This window comes from Acomys russatus, chromosome 12 (genome assembly GCF_903995435.1).
Source record: "Acomys russatus chromosome 12, mAcoRus1.1, whole genome shotgun sequence".
NCBI lineage: Eukaryota > Metazoa > Chordata > Mammalia > Rodentia > Muridae > Acomys > Acomys russatus.
This window is the reverse complement of record NC_067148.1, coordinates 26,432,273-26,444,467: the sequence shown is the minus strand read 5'-3', so window position 1 is coordinate 26,444,467 and position 12,195 is coordinate 26,432,273. Positions and strand designations below refer to the sequence as shown.

General features: G+C 53.3%; 1 protein-coding gene across 13 annotated transcripts in view; it reads left to right on the top strand.

The window, feature by feature from the left end:
* The window catches only part of Speg (striated muscle enriched protein kinase), a 57,478-nt gene that overhangs the window by 24,242 nt on the left and 21,041 nt on the right, over nucleotides 1-12,195 (top strand). For 10 of the 13 annotated variants that reach the window (XR_007831480.1, XM_051154038.1, XM_051154039.1 and 7 more), the window contains 9 exons: nucleotides 1,996-2,171; nucleotides 2,406-2,494; nucleotides 3,500-3,675; nucleotides 6,008-6,268; nucleotides 7,535-7,693; nucleotides 7,810-7,999; nucleotides 8,100-8,323; nucleotides 11,621-11,740; nucleotides 11,975-12,079. Coding sequence is in view for 12 of the 13 variants with exons in the window: in XM_051154038.1 (XP_051009995.1) it covers nucleotides 1,996-2,171; nucleotides 2,406-2,494; nucleotides 3,500-3,675; nucleotides 6,008-6,268; nucleotides 7,535-7,693; nucleotides 7,810-7,999; nucleotides 8,100-8,323; nucleotides 11,621-11,740; nucleotides 11,975-12,079 (1,500 nt within the window). In the remaining variant the exon portion in view is untranslated. Of the gene's footprint in view, nucleotides 1-478; nucleotides 1,230-1,298; nucleotides 1,580-1,995; nucleotides 2,172-2,405; nucleotides 2,495-3,499; nucleotides 3,676-4,909; nucleotides 5,613-6,007; nucleotides 6,269-7,534; nucleotides 7,694-7,809; nucleotides 8,000-8,099; nucleotides 8,324-11,620; nucleotides 11,741-11,974; nucleotides 12,080-12,195 lie in introns of those variants that run through there. The other 3 variants (XM_051154046.1, XM_051154047.1, XM_051154048.1) reach the window with 3 other exon arrangements.

The following is a 12,195-nucleotide window of genomic DNA, read 5'->3' as shown; positions in this document are numbered from 1 at the left end:
CCCCAGCTTCAAGTGCCATTCTGATTTCTCTCTCCTCCACAACCTTGAGACAGCCAGCCGGAAAAAGTGGGCCCTCCTCATGGCCCCCACCCCTCTTCCTCACTGGCAGTACTGGGGAACACAGGTCATAGCTTGGGAATGTGGCCCTGGGTGGAGTGAGAGAGATAGAGGAGGGAGGACTTGTGGCCACAGCTCAACAACTCTGTCTCTACTGCTCTTTTCAAGCCCCTTCCCCACTCACTGGGTGCAAATGAATGCTGGTGAGGCCCGAGCATCGGCGGGAAATGGGCCTCGCTCTCCTAATTATGGATCCTAGTGGGCTGATGGGTGAAGGACAAGTAGCCACAAGGATCCAGTAGAGGCCACGGTTGAGCTGAACACAGGCCTGCGTCTTGAAGTACCTGCTCTCCCAGACTTGCCTAGTGCAGGACCTGGGAGGCAGCAGCCATGTGCTAAATTTTCTTAGGTTGGGGTGGGGGAGGGTGGGAGCACACAAATCTGGAAAGGAAGGCCAAAGTCTTGACAGTTCTTTGGTTCTCTGAGAAAGCTGGGTTGTGGCCTGTTCTAGGGTTTAAGGCTAGCGAGTCATGCATTCCCAGGTCAAGAGCCTTGTTGGTTTGGGCAAAGCTAGGGGTAACACAGTGCCATTTACTTTTAGCACTTCTTATTGGTCAACACTTACGGCCTAGGCAAGGATAATGAATGTCACAGTGCAGTACCACCCTAACCCTACCTCCTTCTGAGGCCTGGGGTCCCCACACCTGGAGTCTAGGCCCTACTTGTGGGCTCAGCTCTTGTCAGTGTCCCAAGCTGTAATGAGAGGAAAGGCAGACGCTGGCTGCTTGGAGTGAGCAGAGGCTAATTTCAGCAGGGCTGGGCTCTGCCCCTCCCCCTGCTCCTCTTCCGCCGCTCCAAGGGCTGCATGCTCCCTGTGGTCTCAGCAGGCACCACCTTCCCAGCCAGTGCCTGTCTGCTGCCCAGCCTCTCACTGGCCACCCCCACCTCCTCCTTCCCCCTCCTAGGCTCACTTCCCCCTCTCCCCCTCCACCAGGGCAGGCTCAGTGCGGGGCCTCAGCTGGGTCAGCGAGTGAGTGGGGCTGGGCAGGCTATACGCCTGCTCCCTGGGGAGCTAAGGCCAGTGGGCAGTGGGCAGGGAGCAGGTGGGCCCGGTGCCAGGGCAGAGGCTTAAGGAAGGTGCAGGCCGGGGGTTCCGTGTGCCAAGTCTCAGGGTGAGTTGGGGTGCAGGGGGGCTTGGGGTTGGGGAACCAGGAGGAGGGGCCGGGGGCTGTGGCAGATTCATGTCTGTATTTGGCAGTCGGACAGGCGCCAGCTCAGCGAGGCTGGGCCCCTGGCCAGTTGTAGGGGAGAACGTCAGGGCCCTGGGGACACCCTTCCCCCAAGGCAGACACAGGTGTCCCCCTCCTCTTTTCCTATGGGTGACTCTAACTCTGCTTTCCCATCTCCTGAGAACTTGGGGTTCATGCTGTAGCAATGGGGCCAACAGGTGCCCCCCAGGGAAGCTGAGAAGGGAGGGGGAAGGGCTGCCTGGACACTGCCGCCTCATTGGCCCTGGATGGAGGTCAGGATGAGGCTTGTCTGGGGGGTGTGCTCTTCTGCGCCAGGCCCAGCTCACCTAAGAAACCAGTGTCTTGGTCCTGCTGTTGTGGGGTCCCAAAAATATCTACTATCTCCTTTAGAGCTTCGTACTAGTAGCATATATTAACTGCTTGAGTAGAGTTCAGGTTTGTCCCCAAGGCCAAATCATGGCCCTTCCGCTGGACAAATCTTTCGCTCCAGGCTTTTCTCTGTAGGATATCATCAGGGTCAGAGTTGGCAGGCCTTGACAGAGGAGGAATCAGACTCAGGAAGAGGAAGTATCTGGGCACCGTCACACAGCCAGGGAGCTTCACCGGGAGTAAAATCAGGGCTGGGCCTACAGGAGCTGCCTCACCTCTCTCCATCCCTTTCCCCTGATATCCTCTATCTCTCTTCCAGGCGGGTCCACATCGCCTTTCAGCAGCCCTATCACCTCCGATGAGGAGTACCTGAGCCCCCCAGAGGAGTTCCCAGAGCCTGAGGAGACCTGGCCTCGAACCCCTACCATGAGGCTCAGTCCCAGCCAGGATCGTGATTCCTCTGACTCTTCCTCCAAGGCACCCCCAACCTTCAAGGTCAGCCCCCTGAGGCTGGTATCCAGCCTTCCGTGGACAACATTCCTTTGTGCACTCCTTATTCTTGAGGCCCACTCTTTAAGCATTACGCTTAATGGAACCTGGTCCCATTGACCCTTGTCACCCAGCCAACAACCACAGACTGATGTGCAAGAGACTTATGTCCCAGGCCCCCAGCTATCAGCAGCCCACGCTATGCTCTGTCAACTCTGATGCTTTGGGATTCTCCTTCAGGTCTCACTCATGGACCAATCGGTAAGAGAAGGTCAAGATGTCATTATGAGCATCCGAGTGCAGGGGGAGCCCAAGCCTGTGGTCTCCTGGTAAGTAGCAACCACCTAAACCAAGACCTATACCACCCACCAGTGACCCCACCCCATCCCAACTTCCCAGGCTATGCCTAAGAGCCAGGGGGCAGAGCTTTAGAGGCTTCCCTTGGTACCCTAACACCCCTTCCCTGCCTGCCTAGGGCCCCCTCTGGTGGGGAGCTGTTGGAGCAATGACTGTTCACCCACTTTGAATGAATGGCTAGAACTCCTCCTGCCCTGTGGAAGGCTGATTGTCTCTGCGCTGTCAGCCGATGCAGGATGACTTTTGAAACCAAGCCTCTCTGTATCCAGCTTGTGGTTGACCCAGTCCTCACAGTTTGTTTCTGAGCTGCCAAAGTCTGAGTTAAATGTGGTCCTCAGCTGCCATGCCTTGTGTATCCCAGGCTACCCGAACATTACTCAGCATGTCATCATCTCCGCCCCCACACTGTTTAGGGTTCCGTTTTTTTTAATTGATTGTGTAGTCTTACAGTGTCGTTATTATTATTATTATCATCATCATCATATTTTTATTATTATTGATTTTTGAGACAGTGTTTCTCTATCTACCTCTGGCTGTCCCGGACTCACTTTGTAGACCAGGTTAGCTCCGAACTCAGAGATCCTCCTGCCTCTGCCTCCCGAGTGCTAGGATTAAAGGTGTGCACCAACATGCCCGGCTCATTATTATTTTTTTAATAGTATAAGTTCTTCATACCCTTTTGGGGAGTGGGAAATCTATGTTTCTGTTACAAATAAGTGGGAATAAGATATGGGGACATTTGGGAACTATTTAGAGGTAAACTGGGTTCTGAGATGGGAGAGATCCAAGCAGATCTGAAAGGTTTTGGAGAGGGTAAGAAGGTGGAGTCAGAGTCAACCTGGCTTTTGATCCCAAGGGTGCATGGATCAGCTATATGAATTTGGAGAGCCAGTGGAGGGAGGTGTGGCTCCTCAGCCTCCCTCCTGGTGCTGTGATTGCAGCAAGGGATTCAGGTCCTGGCTTTGTCTCTTTGGCAGGCTAAGAAATCGTCAGCCAGTGCGCCCAGACCAGCGGCGTTTTGCCGAGGAGGCAGAAGGTGGGCTCTGCCGTTTGCGGATCCTGGCTGCTGAGAGGGGTGACGCTGGGTTCTATACCTGCAAGGCAGTCAACGAGTATGGGGCTCGGCAGTGTGAGGCCCGCCTGGAGGTCCGAGGTGAGAGGCTACAGACTCATGAAACCCCTGCCTATCCTTGTCTTTACCTCACTGACAACTTGCATACAACCTCAGTTATAGGAGGTCCCCTGGTCTAGCTACTTATATTGTAGTTGGCTAAATGGAAGCCCAGAGAAAGGAGTTGACTTGCCCAAGGTCACACAACAAATACGTCCATACTCACCTGGCTCCTCGGCCAGCCTTTCCCACTTTTCCATCATAATAACTGCTGGCGGTAGCTGGAAACCCTGCCTTCTGCCACCTTCGTCACTGACACCCTGCTCTTGTGCCCTTCCCCCTGCCCTTCCTACGCATCTGATTGCTGTGCAGAAACTATTGTGGTTGGGGTAGCAGTGGGGAGTGGCTGGTGGCTGGACCCGTTCGAAGGGACCCTTAGGGTATATCCGTCATGGAACACGGGCGGGGGGGGGGGGCGGCGGATATCAGGGGAGCCAGGCTTACAGAGCCCTGAAGTACGGAGAGGACTGCGCCTTCAGAGTTGGGGACGTAAGACAGGGCTCTCAGGAAGTGGGGAGAATAGGATCTACCTAGGATGCCCTTGGGAGGCTACTGGGTCACCCCCTCCAGAGGCTGGCCATCTGTTTGCCCGTCCCTTCCATGTGATGTCACGGGATTAGGAACATCTCAGCCCCTTATACTGCATGGCCCTTCCCTGCCCCTCCCTGGCCACTGTTCCTTCAAGCCTGGCAAAGTTCAGCTCTAGGGGCTTCCTGAGACACTCCTAAGCTCCTGCTGGAGCCCATGCCTAAGGTCCTGGCCTGCCTCACCCTCCCTGGTTCCTCTTGTCCTTGCAGTTGTCACCTCTTTGAGCTCCAAACTCTTCAATCCTATTTCCTGGCATCTTCCTTCTCTGAGGTTGAGCCTGCCTCGCTTCTCTGTTAACCTGAGTCTTGGTGCTTCTTTCTCTTTGAGATGCCTTCCAGCAATCTGCAGACTTTGGGGGTGCTTCTAATGGCTATGGACACTTCTCCCCTTGTTGCTCAGGGTCTCTGCCTGAGGAACCCCTAGGGACCAGGCTAGCCACTGGCCCTTTCACCCTACTGCTGATCTATGGGGAGCTGAAAGTGGCAGTTTTAGAGACAGCTTCATATCCAGAGGGGCCCTAGCCAGGTCTGTGCGCCTGTGGTGTGTGAGTGTGCGCGTGTGCACGCGTGTGTGTGCGTGTGCCGCACTAACCTGCCGCTTGCTGACTGAGGTTTTTGTCTGTACACAGGCGAGTGAGCTCAGGGGGCCACCTGCGCTGCCCCTTGCTACCCTCCGAGCTGCGCCCCTGTCTCAGGCACCTCTCGGACCTCGCTGTGTTTCACTGCCTCCTGCCCACAGACCCAGCCGGCTCGCCGGCCCGGACTTATCCCAGCCTTCCCTTCTTAGCCCATCCAGCACCCTGGGGTAGCCCATGGGCCCCGGTGGATCCTCCCTCCCCAAGTGGATATGTGGCTGTGCAGGCCAGGAAGCCCACAAGAGAACTGAATACTGGGAAGGGACAACCATGAGGGGTGCCAAGCTCCCCCAATCTCCCCATAGGGAGCATCAAGCGAGTGCATGTGCTATGCTGCTACAGGCCACTGTCTGTCTATCTGTCTGTCTGTCTGTGTGTCTGTGAAAGTCAGGGAAGGGTGCCTCTGAGCTGAGGAGGGGTAAGACAGAATTAGATGACAGAACATGGCATCCATGACATAGAGGGGTCCAGAGAGACAGGGACAGCTGATAGGAGGTTCACCGGGAAGGGGCAGGGCACTGACCATTTCAGAAATGGGTTTTAAATGGCACAACACTTTCTATTGCACAAGAGACCAAAAACTAGAGGTCTGGGCCTAAGCCCCTGCTGCTGGCAAGCTTAGGACCCAGTGGTGCACCCTGCTTCATAGGCACATCCAACATGCTCTGTCTGGGAATGAGAGAGGTAGCCAGGTTGAGCACAGGAGCAGGGTTGCAGTGGGGGTGGAGGTTTGGAAACACTATTTCATAGCTCAAATAAAGTCCAGTTTGTACCCAGCTAGTGTGCTGTGTTTTCTTTACCGCCGCCGCCATTGTTGCCACCATCTTTTTGGGTCCCCTCTCTTGCTTTCCCTTTCACCTCTCATCACTTCTCCCTCCCAGGGGGCCAGCATGGGTTCCCATCTCAAAGGCAGGTCTAGGGGCTCCTTGCTGTCTTGCCTGGGGCGGATGGGCTCTCGTAGTCTCCAGAGGAACCAAAAATGCATCTCTCTCTCTCTGTATCTGTCTGTCTCTCTGTGTGTGCGTGTGTGTGTCTTCCTTGCCCCGTGTGTCTCTGCTCTGTCTGTGCCCCCTGTGACTGCCTTCCCCTCAGCACACCCTGAAAGCCGGTCCCTGGCCGTGCTGGCCCCCCTGCAGGACGTGGACGTGGGGGCCGGGGAGATGGCGCTGTTTGAGTGCCTGGTGGCAGGTCCAGCTGACGTGGAGGTAGACTGGCTGTGCCGTGGCCGCCTGCTGCAGCCTGCACTGCTCAAATGCAAGATGCATTTTGATGGTCACAAATGCAAATTGCTGCTCACCTCGGTGCATGAGGACGACAGTGGTGTCTACACCTGCAAGCTGAGCACAGCCAAAGGTAACTACTAACTCAGGTACTAGGGCTGCTGTGGTGCCCAGAGCTGGGGAGGGGACTGAAGGAGTTGGGTATAGAATAGATGCCCAGGAAATGAAACTCTTAACTGCTAGAGCCAGGAGATAGTATGGACTTCTGCCCACCCCACAAAAGCAGTGAGCACTTTGAATAGTGGTTCTTAACCTTCCTAACGCTGCAGCCCTTTAATATAGTTTCTCAGGTCGTGATGACCCGCAAACATAAAATTGCTACTTCATAACTGTAAATTTTCTACTGTTATGAGTTGTAATGTAAATACCCTGATATGTAGGCTATCTGATCTGTGAAAGGGTCATTAGATCCCAAGGGGGTCACGACCCACAAGTTGACCCACCTGGGATGGAAAGGGATACTGTGTTTCTGTGTTTACTTTTCCCAAGACAGAACACTTCTACTGAGATTTAGAAACCCAGCCTGACTTGGGCATCTCTAGTCTTGCCCTGCAAGTTGACAAGCATATGTCTTTGGATAAGTCACTTCCCCTGTCTGGGCTTTATTCCATCCATCTATGATGATGGGGCTGTGAGAGGGGCTGGTGCTAATGCCTACCAGGTGGGGGATTGGCATGGTTAGTGAGATCCCTTCAGAGAACAAAGCTCCGTGAAAGTCATAGGCTGGCAACCCGTGGGTGCCAGCTCTTGTTACTATCAATGGCATCTCTGCCCTGGTCCTTTTCTCAGTGAAGAGGAGAGATGAAGGCACCTGTCTCTCAGGTAGAGGCTATGGAGTTGGGACCAAGAGGCGTCTGCTCTGGGTATATAACAGGCAGGACAGTGTGGACATGAACCAGACACAGAGAAAAGTCAAGGCCAAGGGCTTATTTTCAAGAACCCAGCACTTGGGAGGCAGAGGCAGGAGGATCTCTGTGAGTTCGAGGCTAGCCTGGTGTACAAAGTGAGTCCAGGACAGCCAGGGGTAAACAGAGAAACCCTATCTCAAACAAACAAACAAACAAAGATCCTCAGAATAAAGCTATGTTTCATCGCAAATGGACAGAGCAAGGTTAAGAGGTCCTGTGCTCCTACAGCGCCCCCAGCCTACCTTGACATGCTGCTGTTCATCTCTGTTGACTTCCTGCCTCCTAGGAAGGCCTGGTCTATGAGTCTCAGCCCTCATGCTGAGCCTTTGGAGGTCTCAGCTCAAAGTCTTAAGGCGGCAATGAACCTGTGAGATCGAGTGTCTGGTGCTCCACAGCCCTTCTTTGACCCACTGCTGCCCACTTTCTCCCAGATGAACTGACCTGCAGTGCTCGGCTGACAGTCCGGCCATCGCTGGCCCCTCTGTTCACCCGGTTGCTGGAAGATGTAGAGGTGCTAGAAGGCCGTGCTGCCCGCTTGGATTGCAAGATCAGCGGTACCCCTCCTCCTTCTGTGACCTGGACTCATTTCGGTATGGTTCCTCCACCCTGAATATGCTGAGAAAACATTGAGGGCCAAGATAGGGTGTGCCCAAAGGATAGGTCGACCCCCCTGCTATAGTAGATTTGCATCTATGTCCCCCACCAGGCCACCCCGTGAATGAGAGTGAGAACGTGCGGCTGCAACAGGACGGAGGTCTACACTCACTACACATTGCCCACGTGGGCAGCGAGGACGAAGGAATCTATGAAGTCAGTGCCACCAACACTCATGGCCAGGCCCACTGCTCTGCCCAGCTGTATGTGGAGGAGCCTCGGACAACCGCCTCCGGCCCCAGGTACCACCTAGGTGCTGCCTGCAGTGCCTCTGAGGTACCCTTAACCCTGAGGCAGGAGGGCATAACTGTGCACGTCTGGGCAGCCGTGTGGTTCTTACAGCTCGAAGCTGGAGAAAATGCCGTCCATCCCCGAGGAGCCCGAGCATGGAGATCTAGAGAGGTTGTCCATCCCTGACTTCCTGCGGCCTCTGCAAGATCTAGAAGTGGGACTAGCGAAGGAAGCCATGCTGGAGTGCCAAGTGACCGGCCTGCCCTACCCCACCATCAGCTGGTTCCACAACGGCCATCGCATTCAAAGCAGTGACGACCGGCGCATGACACAGTGTATGTGATGGGGAAGAGACCTAGCAATCTCTTGGCTTTTTGGATCCTCCCCTAGGACCCCTTGGGGTCTTCATAGTCTGGTGAGAGATGGGAGGGCCTGGGGAGCAGAGCCTTTAGGGGCTCTGAGGTCAGTCTGTCCCTTCTTGAGTCCACGCAGTGCCATTTGCTGACTGACCCCCGAGTGGCTCTGTTAGCACTTACTGGGCAGGCAGTACAGCCTGCTGCTGACCAGCGTGGGGACTGCAGGTAGGTTACAGAATCCACAGGGCTTTTCCTTTCTCATTTGCAAGTGAGCTGTGATGAGAATGAAGACAGTTCAATATACAGATACAGATACAAACACACATCTGTGAGACACACACACACACACACACACACACACACACACACACACACATGCTTTCCTCATAAGCAGAGCCAGGTAGGCAGCAAGTAATTAGCAAATAATAAATAAATATTTATTTATTTATTTATTATGTATACAGTGTTCTGCCTGCATTTATACCTGCAGGTCAGAAGAGGGCATCAGATCATATTATAGATGGTTGTGAGTCACCATGTGGTTGCTGGGAATTGAACTCAGGACCTCTGGAGAAGCAGTCAGTGTCCTTAACCTCTGAGCCATCTCTCCAGCCCCAAATAATAAATCTTAATACAGTTTTTTTAAAAAAAGATTTGTTTACTTATTATGTATACAATATCCTGCCTGCATGCCAGAAGGGGGCACCAGATCTCATTATAGATGGTTGTGAGTCACCATGTGGTGGCTGGGAATTGAACTCAGGACCTCTGGAGAAGCAGTCAGTGTCCTTAACCTCCAAGCCATCTCTCCAGCCCCAAATCTCAACACAGTTTTTGATGCCACTACTCATGCTGTTGATGAAGCATCGCTGCTCATAAGCCTGAGAAAATCTCCGTGGAAAGTCTGGCGAGTTCAGGGTCTTGCTGACAGGAAGCTGATCCAGGGTTGCTGACAAACAGGAAATAGAAAAGGGAGTCGGGACTTGGGCTGGAGTTCTCTTGTCTGGTTATTTTCCCACGGTGACACTTGTGTTCTACTGTTGAAGCAACATGGATCTCACGTGAGTTCCTCCTGCTAATAGCCCCTTAATAGGTGCTTTCTATATGGTGCATTCCAAGTCCTGAAGACATGACAGGGACAATCTTATCTTGCCATAGTCGTGTGAGGCAGGTACTACTCCTCCTCCTCCTCTTCCTCCTCCTCCTCTTCTTCCTCCTCCTCCTCTTCTTCTTCTTCTTCTCCTTTTTTTGGTTTTTCGAGACATGGTTTCTCTGTGTAGACTTGGCTGTCCTGGACTCGCTTCATAGACCAGGCTGGCCTCGAACTCACAGAGATCTGCCTGCCTCTGCCTCCCGAGTGCTGGGATTAAAGGCATGCACCACCACACCCAGCTTCTGGGTGTGATCTCTACTACCCCATGAACTGGGCATGGCGGCATGCCCCTGTGATGCCAGCGTCAGGGAGGTAGAGAAAAGATGAGCCGAAGTTCAAGGTCATTCTCAGCTGCATCGTGATTTCTAGGCTACTCCAGACTACATGAAACCCTCTCAAAGGAAAGGAGGAGAGGAGAGGGGAGGGGGAGGAGAAGAAAGGAAAGAAAAGGGAGTTCGGGAGAGAGAGGAAAGAAGAAAAAGAAGTAGAGACTGTGTTTAGTCACTCACATTCCATTCTCCCAACCCCACCCTCATCTTATCTCTAGCAGCTCTGGAGCTGTCATAGCCTACTCACACACTTTTCTGTGTCCCCATTTACTTTGAGGCCCTGGATGACTGTTCTCTTAGGATCTGAGTTGCTGTCGCTGCTGTGCCTGTATCTGGGGTCTGGGGTCACTGGCAGCCTCTGGTTTCTCGTCTCTTCCCTTATAAATAGTGTGGGCAGAGATAAATAAATGGACGGCCATTTGACGTGAGATAGCTGCTAAAGGAAGGCCGGAGTGTTTGGGGACATCCTTGGTGTGAGGGAGAACAGCACAGGCCAGCCCTTCCTCATGGCCTGCCAGAGACAGCATCCTTATCATTGATGGAGCTCAAAGGAAGGAATGAGCTTTGGAGTGAAATGGAACTTAAGTTCAAACCATTGCTTTAACATTTATTAGCTGTGGAACCTTGGACAAGTCAATTAATGTCTCCGACCTCATTGGTAAATGGAGGTAATTTCGTAGAGTTGTTGAGAGGATTAGGGCTGAGAAACCCATGTCAAGTACTTGGCATGGGACGAACACAGAGCAGGCAACTCTAAATATATATATATGTGTGTGTGTGTGTTAGGGCATATATAATATGACATATATTTGTCACATTTGTCACTTACTGCATGAAAAGCATTGAGATCTAGGTGAAATGAGTAAGCTGGACAGGAGCTGTCACTCATAGAAGTGAAAAGGAGAAATCTCCAAAGTCATTGGGACCTGGTACCCAGCAATGATCCTCAAGAGGGCTGGAGACCCAGGGAGGGTATCAGGGTACTGAGAAGAGGGGGTGGAGCCACGACAGGATGGGCTTCCCCAGCATGCGCCTGAACTAAGTCTTAAAGGAAAAAGAAAGCTCCAGGTAAGAGCTGAGAATATGCCAGCACTCGGGAGGCAGAGGCAGGTGAATCGCTGTGAGTTCGAGGCCAGCCTGGTCTACAAAGTGAGTCCAGGACAACCAAGGCTACACAGAGAAAACTCTGTCTCAAATAACAAAAACAACCACAACCACAACAACAACAAAAGAGCTGAGAATGTTTGAAAAGGGAGGAGTTTGGTGAGTCAAGACTCCGAGGTGGAACTCCCGTGGCCTGTTTGAGACCGATGGACTGAGGGTCGGGAAGGAGCAGCAGATGGTGGGGAGGGCACTGGGGTCTCTGAGTTTGGCTGATCTCTGCTGGGCTTTCCTCAGGATCCACTGGAGAGGAGAACAAACAGTGGCCACTGGGAGAAGAGACTGAGGGAGGGACCTACTGACAAAATTTTGTCAGAACACTGACTTGAAAGTTGTAACCCTTTGGGGGTACAGGAACAAGGTGGGGCTGTCACAAGGTTGGGAACATACAGAGACAAGCCCTGTGTGAGAAGAAGATGCCAAGTAGCTAGGCTTGAAATGTTAAAGGGCCAATGAGGCTACAGGAAGCATGTGCCTCTTGGTGGCTGTCCTGTCCTTTTCCCCTTTGCTCTCTCCCTCCAGTAGGTAATGTATATGTGGCCAGGCTTGAACTGGCATGGGCCCAGCCCACAAAGTGCCCTCCTGATCAACTATGTGTCTGTATCACCCCTCCCCCCACCCCGCCCCCGACAGACAGGGACATACATCGCCTGGTGTTCCCAGCTGTGGGGCCTCAGCATGCTGGTGTCTACAAGAGTGTCATCGCCAACAAGCTGGGCAAAGCTGCCTGCTACGCCCACCTCTATGTCACAGGTGAGGCAAGTGTCCTCTCTAGCAGCTGTGTCCACTATGGTCCCTGGCACCAACCAAGGGCTAGGCTGGGAGTGGGGGCCTCTTCACCAGCTCCCTCTCCACTCCTGAGGGAACAGCTTTCATTGCCCCTGTGACCTCGGCTGAACCTCAGCCCAGCTTCCTGCCTAAGGGTTGGTGATCCTGTAGAGCTATGAGGCTTTGAAGCACCCAACGCATCCCACCTGTGGCTTTCAGATGTGGTCCCAGGCCCTCCAGATGGTGCTCCACAAGTAGTGGCTGTGACAGGGAGGATGGTTACACTATCCTGGAACCCACCCAGAAGTCTGGACATGGCTATTGGTAGGTGAAGGTCACACAGGGGAGAGGGTGGGGGGTGGGGGCATGAACCATTCAGGCTCAGGCCAGGACACTAAAAGGTGCAGATTTTTGAGCTTATGATGGGAGACAGGAGTAGG